At 37.7% G+C, this 23,764-nt stretch overlaps 1 protein-coding gene across 1 annotated transcript; it reads right to left on the bottom strand.

Annotated features, from left to right (window-relative positions):
- Window positions 1-1,525: 1,525 nt before the first annotated feature.
- On the bottom strand, window positions 1,526-3,138 carry LOC113265862 (elongation factor 1-alpha 1-like). Its single transcript, XM_044389436.3, is given in 3 exon segments — window positions 1,526-2,334; window positions 2,337-2,880; window positions 2,882-3,138. Coding segments are annotated over 3 exon segments (1,281 nt in total). The 5' UTR covers window positions 3,068-3,138; the 3' UTR covers window positions 1,526-1,783.
- Window positions 3,139-23,764: the final 20,626 nt, after the last annotated feature.

Genomic DNA, 23,764 nt, shown 5'->3' with positions numbered 1-23,764 from the left:
AAGATTTTATTTATTTATTTATGTGACAGAGAGACAGCCAGCGAGAGAGGGAACACAGCAGGGGAAGTGGGAGAGGAAGAAGCAGGCTCCCAGCGGAGGAGCCCGATGTGGGACTCGATCCCGGCACGCCGGGTTCACGCCCTGAGCCGAAGGCAGATGCTTTAACGACTGCGCCACCCAGGCGCCCCAAGAATCCTCATTTTCTTAGGATGATTTGGTTCAATGGGATTTCAATTTTTTTTTAACCTGAGAACCATTTTAGCAAATGAAATCTTACATGGAAATTCAATAGATAAAACAAGTTAAAGACCAGCTGCTTGGGTTGAAGTGAGAAGAGGTGATTGGAGGGAGGATGAGGGGAAGGGGACCATGCCTAACCTGTTCAGTCCACTCCCTCACCCCTTTCAGGATAATGTACAAGGTGAAATAAAATGGAGTCACTTATGTCAATGGGGTTTTAAAATAAAGCCAGGAAGCCATTAAAGTGGTGGGCCTTATGCTCGTCCTCACTAGGTGGAACCACGAACTTCAGAACTGGGCCAAACTGCAGATATTCCAAGGACTCTGCATAAACATCTACAACTTGCTATAGTAACAGACCGTTTGCTTAGTGATAGCCTTAGCAACTAATTATGTTTAGCTAAGATTAGTTTTCTGCCACCAACACCAATCAAAATTCTTTGTAAACAGCATATACAAGTATTCCCTTTTGTCTTTGAAAACTGACTTTGTTCCCTAGTGGGACACAATTTATGGTGCCACCCAAATCTGTGCTCCTGATGACAGTTATGAGACCCCAAATAAATGATTTTGTTTCATTTCAGTTCTGCCTCTTAGTTGACATTTCAGGCGCAGGAAGAGAATAGAAGAGTAATTTGGGGCTGGGGAACTTGATATTGTGTTCCTGGTTTTGGTCCCAAATTTCTGCCACAGCCCAAAATATTAGTTTACTTCCAGAAGTTTCCTTTTCAACTGAGGGAGGATCATAGATTCGGCCAGATGCCTGCCACTCAGGGATGATATGTGAGCCAAAGTTGATCAATATGACATGCTTTGATTTCTGCCAATGACAATTTACATAAATCTAAAGTATTTTAGGTTTGTACAATAACATTGTTATTAATTATTACAAAAGCAACAGGCCCAGAGAAAGAAAAGGAGGCAGAAGTTTAGTTGTTGAGTTTAAGAGTACTTTAGCAAGAATCCTACTCTCTTTCTATCTTCTGTTATTCATAAAGCCAAAGTGACAGGTCTACAGTTTTGTTTTGCTTGTTTCATATTTCCTTCTCTTACAACCATTAGTCCATCAACTCGTGAATGGTTAAACGAATTGTATATCCACACAACAGAATATTATTCGGTAATAAAAAGAAATAGATTTTTGATACACAGAAAAGCACAGCTGAATCTCAACAATATTATGCTAAAGGAAAGAAGCCCAACACAAAAGAACATATATTCTATGATTTCATTTATATGACCTTTTTTTTCTCATTAGACTTTTGCTTTTTAATGGGTCTCAAAATTCTGTGACAGATTTTTAGTCAAGTTGTTTCCATTAAAAAGTACTGAATTTAAAAACTGATAACTTAAAACTGCCACACACACAAAAAAACCAAATGGTCCACAAAACATTCTCCTTTCCTTCTGAAGGTTTTTCGATGCATTGTTATCATTAACTAGTCTTTTACTATTAAACTTAAATGGCCAATTGACACAAACAGTTCTGAGACCGTTCTTCCACCACTGATAAGACTGGGGTGGCAGGTATTGGGGATAATATTCATTTAGCCTTCTGAGCTTTCTGGGCAGACTTGATGACCTTGCCAGCTCCAGCTGCCTTCTCGTCCACTGCTTTGATGACACCCACAGCAACTGTCTGTCTCATGTCACAAACAGCAGAATGGCCCAGAGGAGGATAGTCAGAGAAGCTCTCAACACACATAGGGTTGCCAGGAACCATATCAACAATGGCAGCATCACCAGATTTCAAGAACTTGGGACCATCTTCCGGCTTTTTTCCAGAACGACGATCTATCTTCTCCTTCAGCTCAGCAAACTTGCAAGCAATGTGAGCTGTGTGACAATCTAGCACAGGTGCATATCCAGCACTGATTTGGCAAGGATGGTTCAGGATAATCACTTGAGCCGTGAAGCCAGCTGCTTCCATTGGTGGGTCATTTTTGCCCTCATCAGCCACATTGCCACGACGAACATCTTTGACAGATACGTTCTTGACATTGAAGCCCACATTGTCCCCAGGAAGAGCCTCACTCAAAGCTTCATGGTGCATTTCAACAGACTTTACTTCAGTTGTAACATTGACTGGAGCAAGGGCTTGTCTGTTGGACGAGTTTGTGGCAGAATGCAATCCAGAGCTTCAAGCAGTGTGGTTCCACTGCCGTTCCCATCCTTACGGGTGACTTTCCATCCCTTGAACCAAGGCATGTTAGCACTTGACTCCAGCACGTTGTCACCATTCCAGCCAGAAACTGGCACAAATGCTACTGTGTCGGGGTTGTAGCCAATTTTCTTAATGTAGGTGTTGACTTCCTTAACGATTTCCTCGTATCTCTTCTGGCTGTGGGGTGGCTCAGTGGAGTCCATTTTGTTAACACCAACAATTAGTTGTTTTACACCCAGTGTGTAAGCCAGAAAGGCATGCTCACCGGTCTGCCCATTCTTGGAGATACCTGCTTCAAATTCACCAACACCAGCAGCAACAATTAGGACAGCACAGTCAGCCTGAGATGTGCCTGTAATCATGTTTTTGATGAAGTCTCTGTGTCCTGGGGCATCAGTGATGGTCACATAGTACTTGCTGGTCTCGAATTTCCACAGGTAGATACCATGTTCACGTTCAGCTTTTAGTTTATCCAAGAACCCAGGCATACTTGAAGGAGCCCTTTCCTATCTCAGCAGCTTCCTTCTTGAATTTCTTGAATTTCTCAATAGTTCTTTTGTCGATCCCACCACATTTGTAGATCAGATGACCAGTAGTGGTAGACTTGCCTGAATCTACGTGTCCAATGACGACGATCTTGATGTGAGTCTTTTCCTTTCCCATTTTGGTTTAGGTTGAGTGGTGGTTTTCACGACACCTGTGTTCTGGCTGCAAACCCGTTGTGAAAAAGCCATTTATATGACATTTTTAAAAAGACAGATCTAATCCATACTAACAGAAAGCAGATTAATAGTTGCCCAGGGCCGGAGGTGAGGAGGCTCTCCAGCATGGGGTACATGGGAATATTATTTAGGGGTTTTAGAAATGTTTGCATCTTATTCGTGGTAGTGTTTACACAGGTTTGTAAATTTGTCAAAACTCATCAAAATATACACTTAAAATAGGTATATTTTAGTGTATGTAAACAACATGTCAATTTAGTTGATTGAAAGTTTCATTTTCTTAGGACAAACAGTTTGCTCTTGGCACTGATGCCAGTGGAACAAGAAGAAATATTACATTGAACTAGTCCTGTGCAAGATATAGATCAGTTGGCTTGCTTTTATCTCTTGGACTCTATTATATACGATTCTAGAAACTTAAACTCTAGATGTGAATATTAGTATGGTATCTACTTCTGCATTTATTCCTAGTTTCACTTTATCCTCTGATTTATTTTATTTTTTACCCCATTTTTAATGCTTGCTATTTTTTTATGTTGAGATGTGTGAAATAATTTCTAGTACAAGGTAGAGTATAAATTTTTTAAATTAAAATAAATTTATTTGGGCTTATTTTATTATAGACAAAGGTAATATGTATTTTCACTTCACTATACTTATACACATACTAGTTCACATGCACACACAATTACTAACCATTAATAGATTTAGAAGTCCAATAAAGTTGGTGGATTTGAGAGGATAACTCTTAACTGTGATAAGACTGATAAATGAAATGTTTGCTGTTTTCTATGAATCCTCTCCCAGAATAGATAGAAACTTGACCAAATATGACTAACAGTGGATACCCTGTAATTGAGAAAGCTGGCAAAAAATAATGCTAGACAACTCATTGGAAAAGTATGGTGTGGGTTTTGATATTGTTTATCATGTTAATGATAGCAATGGAGATTAATAACAGGAAGCCCTGCTGCTGTGGTATTTAGGAATTCTCAAAATCAGCTCTTATTTCCTGGAATCAAAGCTGTCTCATGGCATCATTGAAGTGTGTTGTTCAAAGCTGATTTGCCATTGGGAAGTGTGCCCAAAGAAAAGTAAGTCAATGAAGTTTTAGATAGGGAGTTGAAGAAATAAGTCTAGGAATAATCCTTATTGAGCACTTTCCAAAGAAATATGTTCCTGTAAAGTAAGAATAAGGAAATCAGTTTAAAAACACACAGCTCCATTCGAAGGTACAGATGGTGCCTGTGTGTGGTTGTGATAGGAATGGGCAATACAGATATGTTAATGAAATTAAAATTATCTAAAAATATCATGTTCAAAATTTGTTCAAAATCCAAGAAAAGAACTAAATAAAAGGTGAATAATATAATACAAAAAGTAGAGCAACAACCATCATCTATAATTTTCACATCAATTAAAATTTGCTTTGTTGTAAGTTGAATACCCTTCCTTTAAACTGTTTTTCATAAACCCAACTGCACTATGGGCAAGTAAATTTATTTCTTTCTCTTTATTCCCAGTATTCACAAACAAATAATATCATCACACAAACACTTTTCTTTAGTTAAGTTCAAAGCAGAGATAAACTAAAATTAAGCTTCAAATGTTGGAGATTTGCAGCAAAACCTTAGCATCAGTATTATGCCTGCCCTTGACCCTAGCCACTCAGTGCGGTCCGTGAGTAGACCAGTAGCATCAGCATCACTTGGGAACTAGAAATGCTGACTTACAGGTCTTCAGTCAGAATCGTATGTTAACAAGATATCCAGGGAATCTGAATGCACTTTAGTTTGAGAAGCCCTGTCCTAAACCATTAATGTAACCAAAATTATTCAAGAAATTGCTAGGATAACCAACTATCCCAGTCTGCCCTATACTAAGGGGTTACTCTGGATTTAGGACTTCCAATGCTAAAACCAAGAAAGTCTGGGCAAATTGAGACAGGTTGGTTCACCCTAAAATTTGCCTATATTCAACTTTAGAATTGAGGAAGGAAAAGAAATATGGATGTGGGGAAATTACACTCTGAGTCAATTTCTATGTTTCCACTCAGTAATTTTAAGCTTTAAGAAAATAGATGAAATTAGGAACAGCTCTCTGCTCTCTGAGATGTTGAGCTCTCACAGCTCTTTAGATCCTTCTATGAATCAAAACATGGAGTCCAGGGTCAAAAGCCTAACAGGTAAAATCTGTTTGCTTTGTCAGTAAACTTCTTGCCACAGGTTGATACACTAGATAGTGTCAAGCAAGGCATTTTGTTCTATTCCTTTCCGGGTTTCTCATTCAGGATTGTTGAACTGCACCTCTGGCCTGCTTGTGATTATCTTACAGTTGCAAAACCTCTAAGGAAGGCCTCCTGGGATAGAGCTGTTTGCTCTCATTAGCTGGGAAAACAAGGCTCTGTTTATTTCTCATGCTAGTGTCAGGGGGACTCTGCTTTAATTCCAACACAGGTCTAAGTGTTGATTTCACACAAAGGGATTAGCTTAGGTATCTGTGGAAGTTCTAAGGCAGCCTCATAGGAGCCATCTGACTCAACATTGTGTGACTAGGGAAAACTGGGTGTACAAAATACACCATATTTTTCTTTTAACACATGTTATTAGCAAACAGTTATGAAGTCAAATCAAGTACATAAAATGCCAATGATGCTCTCTCATTTATCATAGACACCAGTGTTGATTTTGAAATCATGTCTGATAAATGTCTCTTTTGTACAGTGCTCACACTCCATGAATAAGGGATGGGTAGTTATTCATTGCAGCAGATGCTGCCAGTGCTCTACTGGTAACTCCTCCAATCCCTTTACCATTTTCAGGCTTTCTGTCCTTATGTAGACTTTTGTTCTAGGGGTCAGCACCTAAGTCTCTTAGTTGACTGACTACCCTTAGGCAGCTAAAACTTGATATGCCTGGAGACACGGAAAGCTGGAAGTACCTGGGAATCTATATCCCCCGAGAGCAGCATCTAATCAGTGACAGACAGTGAAGAGAATTAATATTACAGCTCCCTTTCCCCCTGATGGGGACAATTCTTAGATGTGTGTTACATTGTCTCTCTAATGCCACTCTGAGATTGACCCAAAGCAATATTCCTTGAAATTCTGCTTGCTATCACACCCCAGCTTGGCCTCCTTTCCTTCCTTGTCCTATTTCCCCATTTGCCTAATGGAAATACCTCCTAATAATTCACTTACACATGAATCCTTGTCTCAAGGTCTGCCTCTTAGCAACCTAACCTAAGACATTCATGTTACATAATTTGAAGAGCATTCAAGTCTCTCTTCTCTCAAAAAGACAGAGGTACATACAAATAGATATACTGCCTTCAAGTATATGCAAAGATACCCTACCTTGATCATGATAAGAGAAATGAAAACTGAAACTACACTGAGATACTATTTTCAGAAGGGCAAAAAATTTCAGGTTTGACAACATACTCCATTGCTGTGGCTGTTCAGAAACAGACACTCTCATTACAGAGCTATTGGAAATGCAATTCCTTTGGAGAAGAATTTCTAACATCTCTAAAGCATTACATATGCACTTCCCTGTGTATAAGCAATCCCACTTCTAGATCTAGCAAAAACACAAGATGACATATTTTTTTAAAAAAAAACTGTTCCTTTTATCCTATATGCAATAGCAAAAAGAATGGAAATAACCCAAATTTCCCTCAATGAAGGGGCTAATGAAGGGTATCACTTACAGGAGGAGGGAGAGAATATGTGGGCAAGAACAATGATGGAAGCCAGAACTCTCAGGATGTACCTTATTCTATCATTTTTTGACTTTGGAATCACAGATTTTTTTACACAAAAACCAAAATTAAATTAGAATAAAAAGTGAGCAACCTCTAAAATATAAAACAAACTTTAATGATGGAACTTAATTATAGATTCATATGGTAGCTTAACCACAGAAGAATTATTTCAAGTGCCTTAAAATGCATCTCTTCTACATCCCTTTACATTCCTTGAGGGTTATATCCTAAAGACCAAATAACCCCCTTATACTGCTCTCAATAGACTTATTTTTTAAAATATTGTTATTTTGGGGGCACCTGGGTGGCTCAGTTGGTTATGTGTCCGACTCTCGAATTCTGGCTCAGGTCATGATCTCAGGGTTGTGAGGTGGAGCCCCACATCAGGCTCTACACTCAGCATGGAGTCTGCTTGAGATCCTCTCCTTCTGCCCCTCCTCCTGCTTGTGTGCATGCTCTCTCTCTCTCTCTCTCTCTCTCTCTCTCCCAAATAAATAAATAAATAATAAATCTTTAAGATATTGTTTTCGAAACAATGATATGTGAAGTAGGATAAATCAAATTATTAATTATGTTAATTTAATTAGGAACAAATATTTTCACTGTAAGAGAAAAGGGATACAAATATAAAATCAAATAAGTTAAGAACCCTGTAACTTTAAATTTGACTTGGAAATATCAGTATAAACTCAGGATTTGTTTTTTACTTTCTAAAAATGCATATATTTCCTAATTCTGTTCACTGAAAAAGTACAGAAGCAATGAAAACCCGGTAGGAATGAGGACCCCTAAAGTTCCAATTGTGGTCTCTAAATAGCATTTTCCACAAAAAGGAATCAGAGTTCCTTAGAGTTATGTTTAGTTCCAAGTCTGGAGCAGAAATCTATAAAAGGAATCTGAGATATCATGTTGTTCTAGAAAGCAAAGAAGTTATCAAAGTGTATTGGAGTCATGACAAAAAGGTTCCTGCTGGTGAAAGATGGGACAATTTGAGCATCAGAAGGAACAATGAAGCACACCAAATATATAAATATCCATGATTTTATAATTTTTGAAAAAAAATGAGCTTGTTCGGAAGTTACTAGAACATCAAGTCACTGTTTTAAAAATTGATTAATAAAGGGATGCCTGGGTGGCTCAGATATTTAAGTGTCTGCCTTCAGCTCAGATCATAATCTCCAGATCCTGCTCAGCGGGGAGCCTGCTTCTCCCTCTGTCTCTCCCCACTGCTCATGCTTGCTATCGTGTGCTCTCTCTCTCTCTCTCTCTCAAATGAATAAATAAATAAAATTTTTAATAAAAACTGATTAATAAAAAGAAAGAATGAAATATTTATTCTGTTTCTTGTACAAGCTATATTTTAGGCTAACTATATAGTTGAAGAATTCTAGCAGCAATCATCAAAAGTTGTAAAAATCATTAAGTGGAAGTCAACAGGGACCTTTATAATGGAAGGACTAGGCTGACAGCACCTGAACCCACTGTTACCAGTTGAGTCACAAAAGGTAACAATATGACCCTATTGTCATACATGCCAAAAAGGATAATAAGGCAATTTCATGAAAAGACTATTTACCAAGGGTATGGGCACAATTAAGGAAAACCAACACAGAACAATGAAGTACTCTGGAATTTGTATGAGCAGGGACCGTTAATCCTAAGCCTGGAGGGGTAAAGAGAGCAGTTCCTGGAATCTCTAAAGAGAGCTGTAGCTGCAAAAAAAGGCCACCCAACAGCAGTTGTGTCATATGGTAAAGAAATGTAACCACCACCCACCTGTGGCAACCCAGCAGGGAAACAATAAGAGGAACGAATACCTTGACTTTACTCTCCTACCGTTCTGTGATTTATGGGTGTCTATCATTAGATAACCAGGAGCCAGAGAACTAAGAAGTTTGTTGATGCAGTCTATAAAAGCTGGCTCCTAGGGCAGACAGCAAGATGGAGAAAACTGAAGAGTAGAACCAGAGGCATAAATAGGGAATATCTGACACAAAAGTGATAAACCCTTTCAGCACCAGTCTAATTTTTTAATAGACCTGAACAAAAGATCAGACTTCATAAGGATGCTCCCAGAATTCAGGATTTCTCAATTTCTCCCTCGTTTTGAAAACCAATAAGAAGCAGGCTGGTGTTGCAATAAATTCCAATAAAGTCCTCAGGGTGAAGGTAGTGACCCTGTTGTTCATCCCATTTGCCAACTGGCAGACTAAAACATCTATAGTAAGAGTCTAGATTTGGTTAGAATTCTGAGGTCCTGGGGCTTTAGAGAAAGATAAATCCTGTAACAAATCTAATTTGTCCAGCCCTTTGCAATTCCTTTAAGTTGATTTTTAAACAATCTTCAGCAAAATCTTGCCGAAATTCCAAGTCTTTTCTCCTCTCCAACTAACTCTTCTAGCGCTCCTATTCTTTCTATCCATGAAAAGACCTAATTATTTTGTCACTGGGGTGATCATAATAGATAGTTGATCTTCATGATTCACAAATGGATTCATGATTCCTTATTTATGAATTTGCCTACCCACAAAAATGTATTTGTAACACCCAAATAAATGCTAGTGGTGATTTTGTTGTCATTCACAGACATGTGCCGAGCAGTGAAGATTTTGAGTTGCTTGCTTAATGTGCATGTTCCTAGCTGAGGTTGAACATGACGGTGCTCTGCCGTCTTGCTTCAGGTCTCATACTATAAACAAGTGTCCTTATTGCAGCCTATGTAGTGCCATGTTTTCCCCATTTCTGTGCTTCTGCTGGTGATTTTGCTGTTAATAATGGTGTTATGAGCAAACAATGAATCGTGGAGCACTACATCAAAAACTAATGATTTACTGTATGGTGACTAACATAATAAAAAAAGATACACATTAATAAAAATCCATTAAATGATTAAAAAAATGGCCACCAACCAAAGTGTTGAAGTTCTGGCTAGTGTTCCTAAGTGTAAGAAGGCTGTGATGTGCTTTATGGGGAAAATAGCTGAGTTGGCTAAGTTTCATTCAGGTATAATGCTTTGGCCATTAGTTCAATGTAGATGAAATCAGGTACCATTTTTTTTAAGATTTTATTTATTTATTTGACAGAGAGAGAGACAGCCAGCGAGAGAGGGAACATAAGCAGGGGGAGTGGGAGAGGAAGAAGCAGGCTCCCAGCAGAGCAGGGAGCCCGATGTGGGGCTCGATCCCAGGACCCTGGGATCACACCCTGAGCTGAAGGCAGATGCTTAATGACTGAGCCACCCAGGCGCCCCTGAAATCAGGTATCATTAAACAGAAACACAGATAAAACAAAGTTACGTGCTGATCAGTTGATGAAAATGTTGCAACTAAAGACTTGCAGGAACCTAACCCTGTATTTTCCTTAGGAGCACTGGTGCAGTATTTGCTAATTCAATGTTTGCAGTGACTTTATAGAACATTACTATGAATAACAAGAATAGACTCTATTAATAAAAATATTTTGGGAAGTAAAATATGGTATGCCTGGACAGTGGGTGAAAACTGGGACTAGGAATACTATACCTAGTGTGTTGCAGCCATCTCCCACTAGTTTACAGACCTGACTTCACCATTCACTGATGCCACGATGAAATTGGCCATTTACACTGTGGAAATGGGCACACCCTACAAATAAGACAGCCAGTTGTTAAACATTTACCAGCATACCACTGATTGTAACTCTCCCTTTGTGTAATTTCCCGCTCAAATTCCTTTTGTCGAAGTACAAGAATCACAGCAAAGCTGCCACCAATTATTTCAGCTGCTTGTAGCACTGGAGAGAATAATTCTCAGGTGGATGACTGGAAGTGTAGCAAAATCCTATGCTTACTGCCTGCATCTGTTGATCCCCATGTACCTGCCATTAGGGAATAATAGCTCCCCCTTCATTCTGCCATAGCAAAATCTAACTGGAACCTTGATGACAAAGGAATCTGGAAAATAGAGTTTCCAGGCTTTCAGTCCTTCTGGTACAAGGAAGAACATGGAAGGTGGAAATAATACTGAATATCAGTAAACCCTATATGACATGGAGGGGAAATAACTCTGATATGAGTAAATATCAATGAACTATTCAATAAATATTTTCTATGTGCCATCTTTGTGCCAGGCACATGCTACAGGATTTCAAGCAGTGATTTTCAAATTATGGGTAAAAATCTATAATAGGTTGTAATATTAATTTATTATGTGTGTCCAGTGTTTTTTTAAATAAAATAAAGCAGAATAGAATACAAATATAAGAGTGCATCAAATGTAGAGTGAATAAATATTATTTGTAAAACTTTTGTCTCAGATACATAGATATGTATGTGTCTACTTGTTTCCAGAGTAAAATGCACTTCTCACTGTGGATTACAGTCAAATAAAGTTCAAAAAACCCCCATAGCTTTAGAGCAAGGATCAGTGAACCTTTAGAGGATCATATAGTAAATAGGTTAAGCTTTGAAGGCCATGTGTCTGTGCTACAACTACTCAACTCTGCCTCCGTAGGATGAAAGCAGCATAGATAATAAGGAAATGAATGGACAAGTCTTGTTCCACTAAAAGTCATGCAAAACCAGGTAGATGACTAGTAGCTTTTGACTCACAGACCGTAGTTGGCCAACTACTGATTTAGACCAGTGCTTCTCACACTCTCTATGGTAAAACAACAGCTTTTTGTTTTTGTTTATTACCGCCCAGGACAAGTATACAGCTCATACTGTATACAACTCATCTGAGCAAGTTCAACACCCTATCTGGTCTATGCCTTGTTCAGCAAGATGAGTACAATGATCATGCACTTAAACAATACAGAAATGTTAAATTTCTATAAAAGACTGTAAATACCCTCAGTTTGTGTACTTATTGCAGACTGGTAACAAAAAGTTCATAGGCCAGGGACCAGCTCTGGTCCATAAACCGCATTTTGAGTAGCACTTCTTTATTTCATATATATATACATATATATATATATATATATATATATATACATATATACATATATATATATATATACATATATACATATATATACATGTATACATATATAATACATATATACATATACATATATACACATATATGTATATATACATATACATATATATACATATATATACATATATATACATATATACATATATTACATATATATGTATATATGTATATATATAACATATAGTGTTAATATTTATTTCAGGTGTACAATATAATGATTCAAGAATTCTGTACATTAGTGCTTATCACGATAAGGGTACTCTTAATCCCCTTCACCTATTTCATCCATCCCCCCCACTTACCTCCCCTCTGACAACTACCAATTTCTTCTTTATACTTAGGAGTCTGTTTTCTGTTAGTCTCTTTTTTACTTTATTCATTGGTTTTGTTTCTTAAATTCTACATATGAGTGAAATCGTATGGTATTTGTCTTTCCCTGACTGACCTATTTCATTTAGCATTATACCCTCTAGATCCACCCATGTTGTTGCAAATGGCAAGATTTCATTCTTTTTTATGGCTGAGTAATATTCCATTGTGTATATATGTGTGTATATATACCACATCTTCTTTATCATTTATCCATGGACACTTGGGTTGCTTCCATATCTTGGCTATTGTAAATAATGCTACAATAAACATAGGGGTGTATATATCTCTTTGAATTAGTGTTTTCATTTTATTCAGGTAATACCCAGTAGTAGAATTACTGGATTATATGGTAATCCTATTTTTAATTTTTGAGGAACCTTCATACTGTTTTCTACAGTGGTTGAACCAATTTGCATTCCCATAACTGTGCATATGGGTTTGTTTTTTTCCACATCCTCACCAATGCTTGTTATTTCTTGTGTTTCTTATTTTAGCCATTCTGACAGGTGTGTGGTGGTATCTCATTGTGGTTTTGATTTGCATTTCACTGATGATTAGTGACATTGAGCATCTTTTCATATGTTTGTTTATCATCTCTCTGTCTTCTTTGGGAAAAATGTCTAATCAGTTCCTCTGCCTATTTTTTTTAAATTGGATTATTTGTTTTTTGGTGTTGAGTTATATAAGTTCTTCATATATTTTGGATACTAACCCTTTATTGGGTATGTCATTTGTAAATATCTTTGCCCATTCAGTAGGTTGTCTTTTTGTTCTGTTGATGGTTTCCTTTGTTGTGCAAAACCTTTTTATTTTGGTATATATAGTCCTAATAGCTTGATTTTGCTTTTGTTTCATTTATCAAAGGAGATATATCTAGAAAAATACTTCTATGGCTGATGTCAAAGAGCTTATGGCCTATGTTTTTTCCTAGGCATTTTATGGTTTCAGGTCTCATATTTAGGTCTTTAACCCATTTGAGTTTATTTTTGTGTATGGTGTAAGAAAGTGGTCCAGTTTCATTCTTTTGCATGTAGCTGCCCAGTTTTCCCAACACCAGTTATTGGAGAGACTGTCTTTTTCCCATTGTGTGTTCTTGCCTTGTTTGTTGCAGATAATTGACCGTAAAAGCAGGGGTTTCTTTTTGGGCTACCTATTCTGTTCCATTGATCTATGTGTCTATTTTTGTGCCTGTACCATCCTGTTTTGATTACTGCAGCTTGGTAGTATATCATGAAATCTGGAATTGTGATACCTCCAGCTGTATTATTTCTCATGATTGCTTTGGCTATTTGGGGTCTTTTGTAGTTCCATACGAATTTTAGGATTATTTGTTCTAGTTCTGTGGAAAAATACTGTTGATATTTTGGTAAAGATTGAATTATCTCTGTAGATTGCATTAGGAAGTATGGACATTTAAAACAATATTGGTATTTTTGATCCACGAGCATGGGACATCTTTCCTTTCGTTTGTATCATCTTCAGTTTCTTTCATCAGTGTTTTATAGTTTTCAGAGTACAAGTCTTTCACCTCGATTAAGTTTATTCCTACATATGTTACTCTTTTTGGTACAATTATAAATGAGAATGTTTTCCTAAATTATCTTTTTGCTACTTCATTATTCATGTATAGAAATGCAACAGATTTCTGTATATTAATTTTGTATCCTGAAATTTTACTGAATTCATTTATCAGTTCTGGTAGTTTTTGGTGAGGTCTTTAAAATTTTCTAAATATAGTATCATGTCATCTGCAAATAGTGAAAATTCTACTTCTTCCTTACCAATTTGGATGCCTTTTATTTCTTTTTTGTTGTCTGACTGCTGTGGCTAGGACTTCCAGTACTATGTTGAATAAAGGGGTGGGGGAGTAGACATCCTTGTCTTGTTTCTGATCTTAGGAGAAAAGCTCTCAGTTTTTCACCATCGAGTATGATGTTAGATTTTCATATATGGCCTTTATTATGTTGAAGTATGTGTCCTCTAAACTTGATTTGTTCAGAGTGGTTTGTTTTTATCACGAATGGATGTTTTACTTTGCCAAATGCTTTTTCTGCATCTATTGAAATGATCATATAGGTTTTATCCTTTTTCTTATTGATGTGATGGATCATGTTGATTGATTCATAGATACTGAACCACACTTGCATCCCAGGGATAAATCCCACTTGATCATGGTGAATGGTTTGTTTAATGTATTATTGGATTCAGTTTGCTAATATTTTGTTGAGGATTTTTGCATCTATGTTCATCAGGGATATTGGCCTGTAGTTTTCTTTTTTAGTGGTGTCTTTATCTGGTTTTGGTATCAGGGTAATCCTGCCCTCACTGAATTTGGAACCTTTCCTTCCTCTCTCCTATTTTCTGAAATATTTTGAGAAGAATAGGTATTAATTCTTCTTTAAATGTTTGTTAGGATTCACCTGTGAAGCCATCTGTTTTTATTTGAGTCTCTGTCTCTCTTTTGTTCTCTTATGAGTCTGGCTAATGGATTATCAATTTTGTTTGTTGAGAGTTTTTAAGTTACTGATTCAATATTGTTGCTTGTAATTGGTCTGTTCAAATTTTCTATTTCTTCCTGACTCAATTTTGGAAGGTTGTATGTTTCTAGGAATTTATCCATTTTCTAGGTTGTCCAGTTTGTTGGCATATAATTTTTCATAATATTCTCTTTGTAGAGAGATTGCAGATCTCTCTGAGATTACAAATAATTATAGATTTTTATTTCATAATACTTTGTATTTCTGTAGTGCTGGTTGTTATTTCTCTTTAATTTCTGGTTTTATTTGAGTCTCTGTCTCTATTTTTTTTTCTTATGAGTCTGGCTAATGGAGTATCAATTTTGTTAATCTTTCAAAGAAAGAGCTCCTGGTTTCATTAATCTACTCTATTGTTTTTTAAGTTTCTATTTCATTTATTTCTGCTCTGATTTTTATTTCCCTCCTTCCATTGGCTTTGGGCTTTGTTTGTTCTTCTTTTTCTAGCTTCTTTAGGTGTAAGATTAGGCTGTTTTTTGAGATTCTTCTTCCTTCCTGAGGTAGGCCTGTATTGCTATAATCTTCCCTCTTAGAACACCTTTTGCTGTATCACAAAGATTTAGGACATTTGTGTTTTCATTTTTAAATTTGTCTCCAAGTATTTTTTTAATTTTCTCTTTGATTTCTTGGTTGGCCTATTCATTGTTTATTTAACCCCCATGCATTTATGTTCTTTTCAGATTTTTTCTTACAATTAATTTCTAGTTTTATATCATTGTGGTTGGAAAAGATACATGATATGATTTCAGTCTTTTTGAGTTGTTTTGTGGCCTAACATGTGATCTGTCCTGGACAATGTTCCATGTGTACTTTAAAAGAATGTGTGGTGGGGCGCCTGGGTGGCACAGTCGTTAAGCGTCTGCCTTTGGCTCAGGGCATGATCCTGGCGTTATGGGATTGAGCCCCACATCAGGCTCCTCCGCTATGAGCCTGCTTCCTCCTCTCCCACTCCCCCTGCTTGTGTTCCCTCTCTCGCTGGCTGTCTCTATCTCTGTCAAATAAATAAATAAAATCTTAAAAAAAAAAAAAGAATGTGTGGTGACTAATATAACAAAATAAAAATTATTAAAAAAAAGAAAGGCAGAAGGTATATAGCAACTCTACTTTCTGCTCTGTTTTGCTATGAACCTAAAAAAATAATAATAAAAAATAAAAGAATGTGTATTCCACTGCTGTTGGATGTAATGTTCTGAATATGTCTATTAGATCCATCTGGTCCAATGTATCATTAATTCCACTATTTTCTTGTTGATTTTCTATCTGGAAGATCTATCCATTAATGTAAGTGTGGTGTTAAAGTCCCATAGTATTATTATATTACTACTAATTTCCTCCTTTGTGTCTGTTAATAGTTGCTTTATGTATTTGAGTGTGCCCATGTTGGGTGCATGTATATTTATAATTATTATATATTTTTGTTGGATTGTTCCCTTTATCATTTGTGTAGTACTGCTTTAGAGAATACAAAGAAATAAAAGATACTGCCATTGTATTTAAGAGATTTATGAGCTAATGGAGACAAGTCTGTTAACAAATAGTAATAATACAAGGTAGAATACAATATGTGCTCTAATATAAGAACTAGTTCCTAGCACATGAACCTATATTCCCCAAACCTGACCTACCTATCTGAAATGGCCAATTGTGCTACACACACACACACACATACACACCATGTCCAAAGAAGTTATTTAATGTATACCATCTATTATTAAAACTTTATTTCATAATACTCTCTCTACATAAAATATATACATATATAATTATATATGTATATATATATATAATTTCTCTCTCTTTTTTTGTTTTAGAAAGATGCTTGTGAAATTTAGAAGGAAAAACTCCTCTCCTAGACATCATTATGAACAATTCTTAGTGAATGAAGCCTTGGAAAACATTCAACTCAATTGCTAGTGTAGCTGCAGCTGGCCAACTAGAGACAGAGTGTATTGTTATTTCCATGTCAAATGGCTTTCTTCTTCCTCCACTGAGAACCATTACTCTTTATATGCTAGTAGAGAAAACCATTCAGGAAATATTTTAACATTTTTAAATATGTAATGTGGTAGGTGCAAGCCAGATTATAGTGCAATGGAGTAAAAACTCTTGGCATTTGAGAGTTTATGGCTATTACCCTCCCCATGCCTTTAAAAAATGAACCCTTTTCTTGTTCATTCCTTTTTCTAAGCCTTCCAAGGAAGGACTTCTTTTTTTTATATAATAATTTTTTATTATGTTATGTTAGTCACCATACAGTATATCCTTAGTTTTTGATGTAATGTTCCATGATTCATTATTTGCGTATAACACCCAGTGCACCATGCAATATGTGCCCTCCTTAATACCCATCACCGGCCTACCAAGGAAGGACTTCTGATGACAAATCGGTTTGAGAGCTTCTGTGCTGCAGGCAGAAAAAAATGGTGAAGCAGAATGTATAGATAAGAGTTTTGTGGAATCATGAGTTGCTAGATGTGGACTAATCATCCTTGTAAACATTGGTTGCTAATGTCGAAATGTTGGTTGGAAGGAGAGAGATAAGGGGGCACCTGTGGTGTGTGATGGGAGTGTATAGGAAAGGAATACAAAAGGGAATTTTAAGACTTACTGCTGAGGACTATGTGTTTCCCTTCATGGAGTTGCTGAAATATAAGCAAAAAAAAAAAAAAATTAACCTATTTAAAATTTACCCTTAGTTGCGTGAAACATGCTCTTCTGAGAGCAACACCATGTAGGGAATGGTTTTATAACACTAATATTGTTGTCTTTAAACTAGTAATAATTAACTAGTAACATTTTATTTTGTCCCTTTCCCTCTTCAAGGTTCTCAAAGAATGTTTCAAGCTGCATCTTTAGAGTCTGTCAGAGCTACCACGCTTTACGTTCTTTCCTTTTTGTGTGTGCCTTTCATCCTTGTGATTATTTATTTATTTCGATTATTTATTTTACAACTGGAAATTTGTACCTCTTAATCTCCTTCACCTATTTTGCCCATTCCCCCTACTCTGTTCCCCTCTGGCAACCACCAGTTTGTTCTCTGTATTTATGAGTCTGTTTCTGTTTGTGTTTATTCTTTGTTTTCTTAGATTCCACATACAGGTAAAATCATATGGTATTTGTCTTTCTCTGTCTGACTTATTTCACTTAAAGTAATACCTTCTGGGTCCATTCATGTTGTCACAAATGACAAGATTTCATTCTCTTTTATGACTGAGTGATATTCCAGTGTGTGTGTGTGTGTGTGTGTGTGTGTGTGTGTGTGTGTGTACACCATATCTGCTTTATTAATGTATCTATCAGTGGACACTTAGCTTACTTCCGTATCTTGGCTATTATAAATAGCGCTGCAATGAACATAGGGGTACAGATACCTTTTTGAATTAGTGTTTTTGTTTTCTTTGGGTACATACCCAGCAGTGGAATTGCTGAATAGTATGTTATTTCTATTTCTGAGTTTTGGGGGAACCTCCATACTATCTTCCTTAGTGGCTGCACCAATTTACATTCCCACCAGCAGTGCACAAGGGATCCCATTCTCCATATCCTTGCCAACAGCTGTTATTTTTTGTCTTTTGGTACTAGCCATTCTGACAGGTGTGAGGTGATAGCTCATTGTGGTTTTGATTTGCATTTCCCTGATGATCAGTGATGCTGAGCATCTTTTCATGTGCCTGTCGGCCATCTGTATGTCTTTGGAAAAATATCTATTTAGGTCCTCTGCCCATTTTGAAGTTAGATTATTAGGGGTTTTTTTGGTGTTGAGTTGTATTGGCTCTTTATATATTTTGGATATTAATGCCTTATTAGATATATCATTTGCAAATGCCTACTCCCATTCAGTAGGTTGCCTTTTTGTTTTGTTGATGCTTTCCTTTGCTGGACAAAAGCTTTTTATTTTGGTGTAGTTCCAATAGTTTATTTTTGCTTTTGTTCCCTTGCTTGAGGAGACATAACTAGAAAAATGTTGCTAAGGCTGATATCAAAGAGACTACTGCCTATATTTTCTTTTAGGAGTTTTATGGTTTCAGGTTTCATATTTAGATCTTTAGTTCATTTTGAGTTTATTTTCGTGTATGTTTTAAGAGAATGGACCATTTTCCTTCTTTTGCATGTAGCTGTCCAGTTTTCCCAACACCATTTATTGAAGAGATTGTCTTTTCCCCCATTGTATATTCTTACCACCTTTGTCACAGATTAATTGACAATATAAGTGTGAGTTTGTTTCTGGGTTCTCTATCCTATTTTATTGATCTATGCATCTATTTTTGTGCCAGTGTCATGTTGTTTTGATTACTTCAGCATTATAATATAGTTTTAAGTCTGGGATTGTGATACCTTCAGTTTTATTCTTCTTCCTTAAGATTGCTTCAGCTATTTGGAGTCTTTTATGGTTTCATACAAATTTTAGGATTATTCTAATTCTGTGAAAAATACTATTGGCTAAGGATACTAAGTTTTCTTTTGATGAATACAAAACCAACGTGGTTGATGTTGAAAGATTCCTGTGAATCACATTTGACACTTTATTTTGTCCATTATAACCTGATTAAATTAAAATCAAGGTATCTTTACCCTTCATAAGAACCTATGGAATGAGGAAGAGGTAAGTAACATTATCTTAGTTCTACAAATGGATAAATTTAGGTGCAAGAAATTAAATGCTTCCACTAGGGTCACTTGCTGAATTGGGTCTCCAGATTAATTAAATTGCAAAGCTGGCATGTACCTCTAGTATTTTTTTTGTCCCTAAGAGAATGCCCAGTTGATTTTGGCAACTAGATCAGCTATGGATGTAAGAATGAGGAAAATATCCAATGAACCTACTGATATTCCAGCAGTTTCTTCATCCTACTATCCTGCTCTGAACACCAGGGTGCTCCCCCAGACATATCACTCTTGAGGAAGGGTCATTTGGAACTTTTTATGCTTTGAAAAAGGCTTCACTCCACTTATATCCTGGACCCCAACTTCAGCCTCTCCTTTCCCCCAGCATTACCCGAGAAGAGTCATACCCTCAGCTACTTTAAGTTGGGCTGACACCTTGAAGAGGTCTCAGACATTGGAATTTTTGAAAATAAACTTTTTATTTTGCTGTTTTGAGGAGCAAAGACCCAGGGAATTTTACCAGGACAAGAGTGGGACAGAAAGTGGACAGAGTACAAATTTTGCTTGTTTTTTAAAAACAAAAATTTGTTTTTTATTATGCTGTGAAAGAGAAATCTTAAGATTATTCTCTATAACATACCTATGAAAAAAATGCGTCAGGGTAGAGTACTCTGACTCAGTCTTGTCATTAATAAGAGAGGAGGATGTTGCCAGCCTCTGAAACTCTCCCCCATGGGTAACAGATCTATTAGGTAGACATTGTCCCCCTCCCTGACAGCAAAACACAATTAATGTCATGGAGAAAGCTCAAGTGTGGTTGGGGAGTGCACATTTTTATAAAAAAGCTAACTGTCTAAAATCTAAAATGTATGTATTTAATTTTCTCCAGAAATGGTTCACAATCATCTTCCCTCATCACTGCATTTTTCAGGATGGAGAAAGCCATTGTGTTTGTGGTATACTTCAAGTTCTTGGAGTGACTGATAGTATTGCAACTTGGATGATTTGGGAAGGATTTTTATTCTCTTTAATATATTATTTTAATAAGTAAATTTAAAGCAGACTATTTCTCTAGCTTAATTGCTTTTGCGACATTCCACTGAATCCCCATAGATTATATAATAAAGCTGACTCTGTTGGAAAGGTGACCTGTCTGGCCAGAGAGAAGAGAAATCACTGTTGGACCTAAACTTATTCCCAGTGTTGACTCATCTTCTCAGATGCATCAGCACAATCGTATTCACCTTGACATAGCAAGAATGAAACCATTGATCTGAGTCAGGGACTTTTCCAAATTCTGTTCCTGGTTCTTCCAAGGCACGAATGCAAACTCAGCATCTAACATATGGGTAATAACCTTTTTTAGGTCACAGAACTTTTGAGTACCTGATGAAAGCTGTGTTGACTCAAGTCCTCTAAGATGGGATTAGTTGTGCAAGAGATTTATTGAGAGAAAGGCTCTTGAGGGAATATGAGGGGGAAGGGCAGAACAGGGGAGGCTAGGACAGCTGTCAGACTGAGGATATCTGATCTGACCACCCTGTAGAGGAGAAAGGAAGGGAAGGAAGGTTAGGTGGAAGTTTTCAGAGAGTTCAGCAAGGTTCTTCAGGAGTCCTTGAGCCAAAGTTGGCCTGTCATAGGAATCCTACATCTGCCAGGAACATGCCTGCCTTAGTATTCCTACCGTATTCACTCACTGGCTGGGAGACAATAGGGCTATGGGTCACTTCTGCTCCCTACAGTCAGAGGTCTAGAAAGGGCATTCTCATGGCTGCCTGTCTACTTCTTGTGCTGCACAGAATTACCTCACACAAATTCAGAGAACAGATCCTCCACCACGGGCCTCTTTTCCTGAGGGGAAATCTCAGAAAAGGAGGGTTAGTGGGGCAAATTGTAACCTCTTTTGCTACAGTTGGTCTTGGAGCTGCAATTAGAATTCATCCTCTCTCTCCTCTGCTATCCATTCTAAATTTCCCTAACCCTCAAGTTTCATCTCTGTAGGCCTTACTAGCTTTACCTGATGGTATAACCAAAACTTTCACTCCTGAGATTTCTAAGCCTTTAGGAATCATACTCTTCTGAAGCTAGAATCACTACACTTTCCCATTCATAGTTATAACTGGGTATAAGAGTATACCAAGAGGTGCCCAAGTGTATCACCTGGGTAACACACATATTCCTCCCTACTGTCATTATGTAAAAGCAGCCCTACTTCTTCCTGGTAATCAGTGTCAGTTAACTCTTGCCATGACTGTGACTCCTCTTCTTGCCTTCTGATCCTTGTGCACAAGACATCCGAAGTGTCCTGGTAGTAGCCATAGCTTAGAGTTCAGCGGGACCCTTTCTGCATCCTCTGGCAAGAGTGTGCCTTTTTTGAAGACCGTGACCACCAACCGTGTCATGCCTAGAGTTAATGGGACTGGAAGCAGCCCTCCAGTGGTAAGTAGAGCCACTCATACTTCAACCCCTTAGTCTCTGGATCCATGTATTCTTTTTTTATTATTAATTTTTTTTTTAATTTTTAGAGAGCAGGGGAGGGACAGAGGGAGAAGAAGAGAGAAACTCTAAGTAGATTCTGTGCACTGAGTGCAGAGCCTGACACAGGGCTTGATCTCACCATCCTGAGATCACAACCTGAGCCAAAACCAAGAGTCAGATGCTTAACCAACTGCGCCACCCAGGCACCACTGGATCCATGTATTCTTCCTGCTGGGGACACGGCACCAGATAGAGGTCTCTGATTCAATATACACTCTGTGTCCTGAAGGTCCCCTGTTTTTTAGAGTGTTGCCTCAAAACTGGTACTTTAGTTACTCCTTTCAAAAACCATTCCAGTGTTTTATGAGGCTGGCTGCTTCTGGATAATATGGTGCATGATATGACCAGTGGATCCCATGGTTATAGCTCACGTCCACCCCACCTTTGCTGTAAAATGAATCCTCTGGTCAGATGCTATGTTGCATGCTTGTGTATCAGGCCTTCCCTAATCCCCTGGATAGTGCTACTGGCTGAGGCTCTACAGTCAGGAAAGATGAACCCATACCTACCCTTCCAGGATGGGTTGACTTAACACCAACTGACCAAGGGAAGTGCCATACCTGGGAGTTCAGTATGGGTGTCTATTGCCAACAGGGTGGACATTCAGAGGCAGCAGTAATTAGATCAGCTTTGATAAGTGGGAATCCATGTTATTGGCCTGTATCTTGGTCACCATGGCTGCTTCATGAATATGCCTATCATGCCAATTCTGAAGTGGCTGATGACAGAGGCTAGCTGATGTCAACTACCTGAGTCATTTTTCCTCCTTGGTTGTCTGTTGCCTCTTCTGTGGTGTATGCTTTCTGGTGGACATTTACATGTGATGCAAATATCTTCACATTTTGTACCCATTCTTATATTTCCATCCACATTGCTCTACCCCAGAACTTCTTGTAACTGATCTTTGAGTCTTTCCTCCCAGGCCATTGGCCACTGCCCATGAATCTAACTTTTCTCATCTCAGACCATCTTTCCTTCCACACAAAGTGGATGACCAGATGCACCATTCATTTTCCATTGGGAAGATTTTTCCTCTCATTATTATTCAGGGATACTCCTAAACATAGTATAATATAGCCGCCATCCGTTATCAGCTTTCACTCACACACTGAACCAAACTATCTATAAACCAAGCAAGAGCTTTATTCTCTTCCTTCGGCTGGTCATAATGAGAACCCTCTCCTATATGGCTATAGGTTCAAGCCTTGGTGGGGCACTGGTATGACTCTTATGGGTGACATGGGTACTTGGGATGCCTGCTCATGCCGTTTACTTGTTTCCTCTCATCTTGCCCAGGTCCCATCCTGGATGTACCATTTCCATGTTATTATGGGCTGATGCTATCTGACTTTATAACTTGACAGTTCAGAAAAAAACTCAACTCAATGGGCAGCTCCATCTGCATGGTCACTTGGTACCTATAGTCAAACATTTTGTCTCTCCTGGAGCCCAGGAACATATCAGGACTTGTTTCTCAAAAGGCATTTCATTTTCTGCCATGGATGGCCCTTGCTTCGGATTCCCAGGGCCTGCATTGCTTTTCTCCTGCTGGACCTTGCCATAAGTTCCATACCATACCATTTTCCACCACTGATATTTTGTAAAACCATAAGGTCTTTTCACTTGAGCATACAATCCAGCAGACCATATGGTGTTAAAAAAAACCTGGACCTGCTGCAGAACCTTTTCCTGCTCTGGACCCTACTGAAAGCTGGCAGTCTTCCATGTCAGAAGAATATTCCTAGGAGTGTAACAAGCTACCTCCAGAACCCAAAGAGCCTCCCAGATGCTGTGCTTCTCTGTGGTAGAAGATATAAAATAAAGCACTTTTTTTTACTTTGAAAA

This window comes from Ursus arctos, chromosome X (assembly GCF_023065955.2).
Source record: "Ursus arctos isolate Adak ecotype North America chromosome X, UrsArc2.0, whole genome shotgun sequence".
In the NCBI taxonomy this organism is placed as follows: domain Eukaryota; kingdom Metazoa; phylum Chordata; class Mammalia; order Carnivora; family Ursidae; genus Ursus; species Ursus arctos.
The sequence above is the reverse complement of the archived record's forward strand: the minus strand, read 5'-3'. Positions and strand labels throughout refer to the sequence as shown.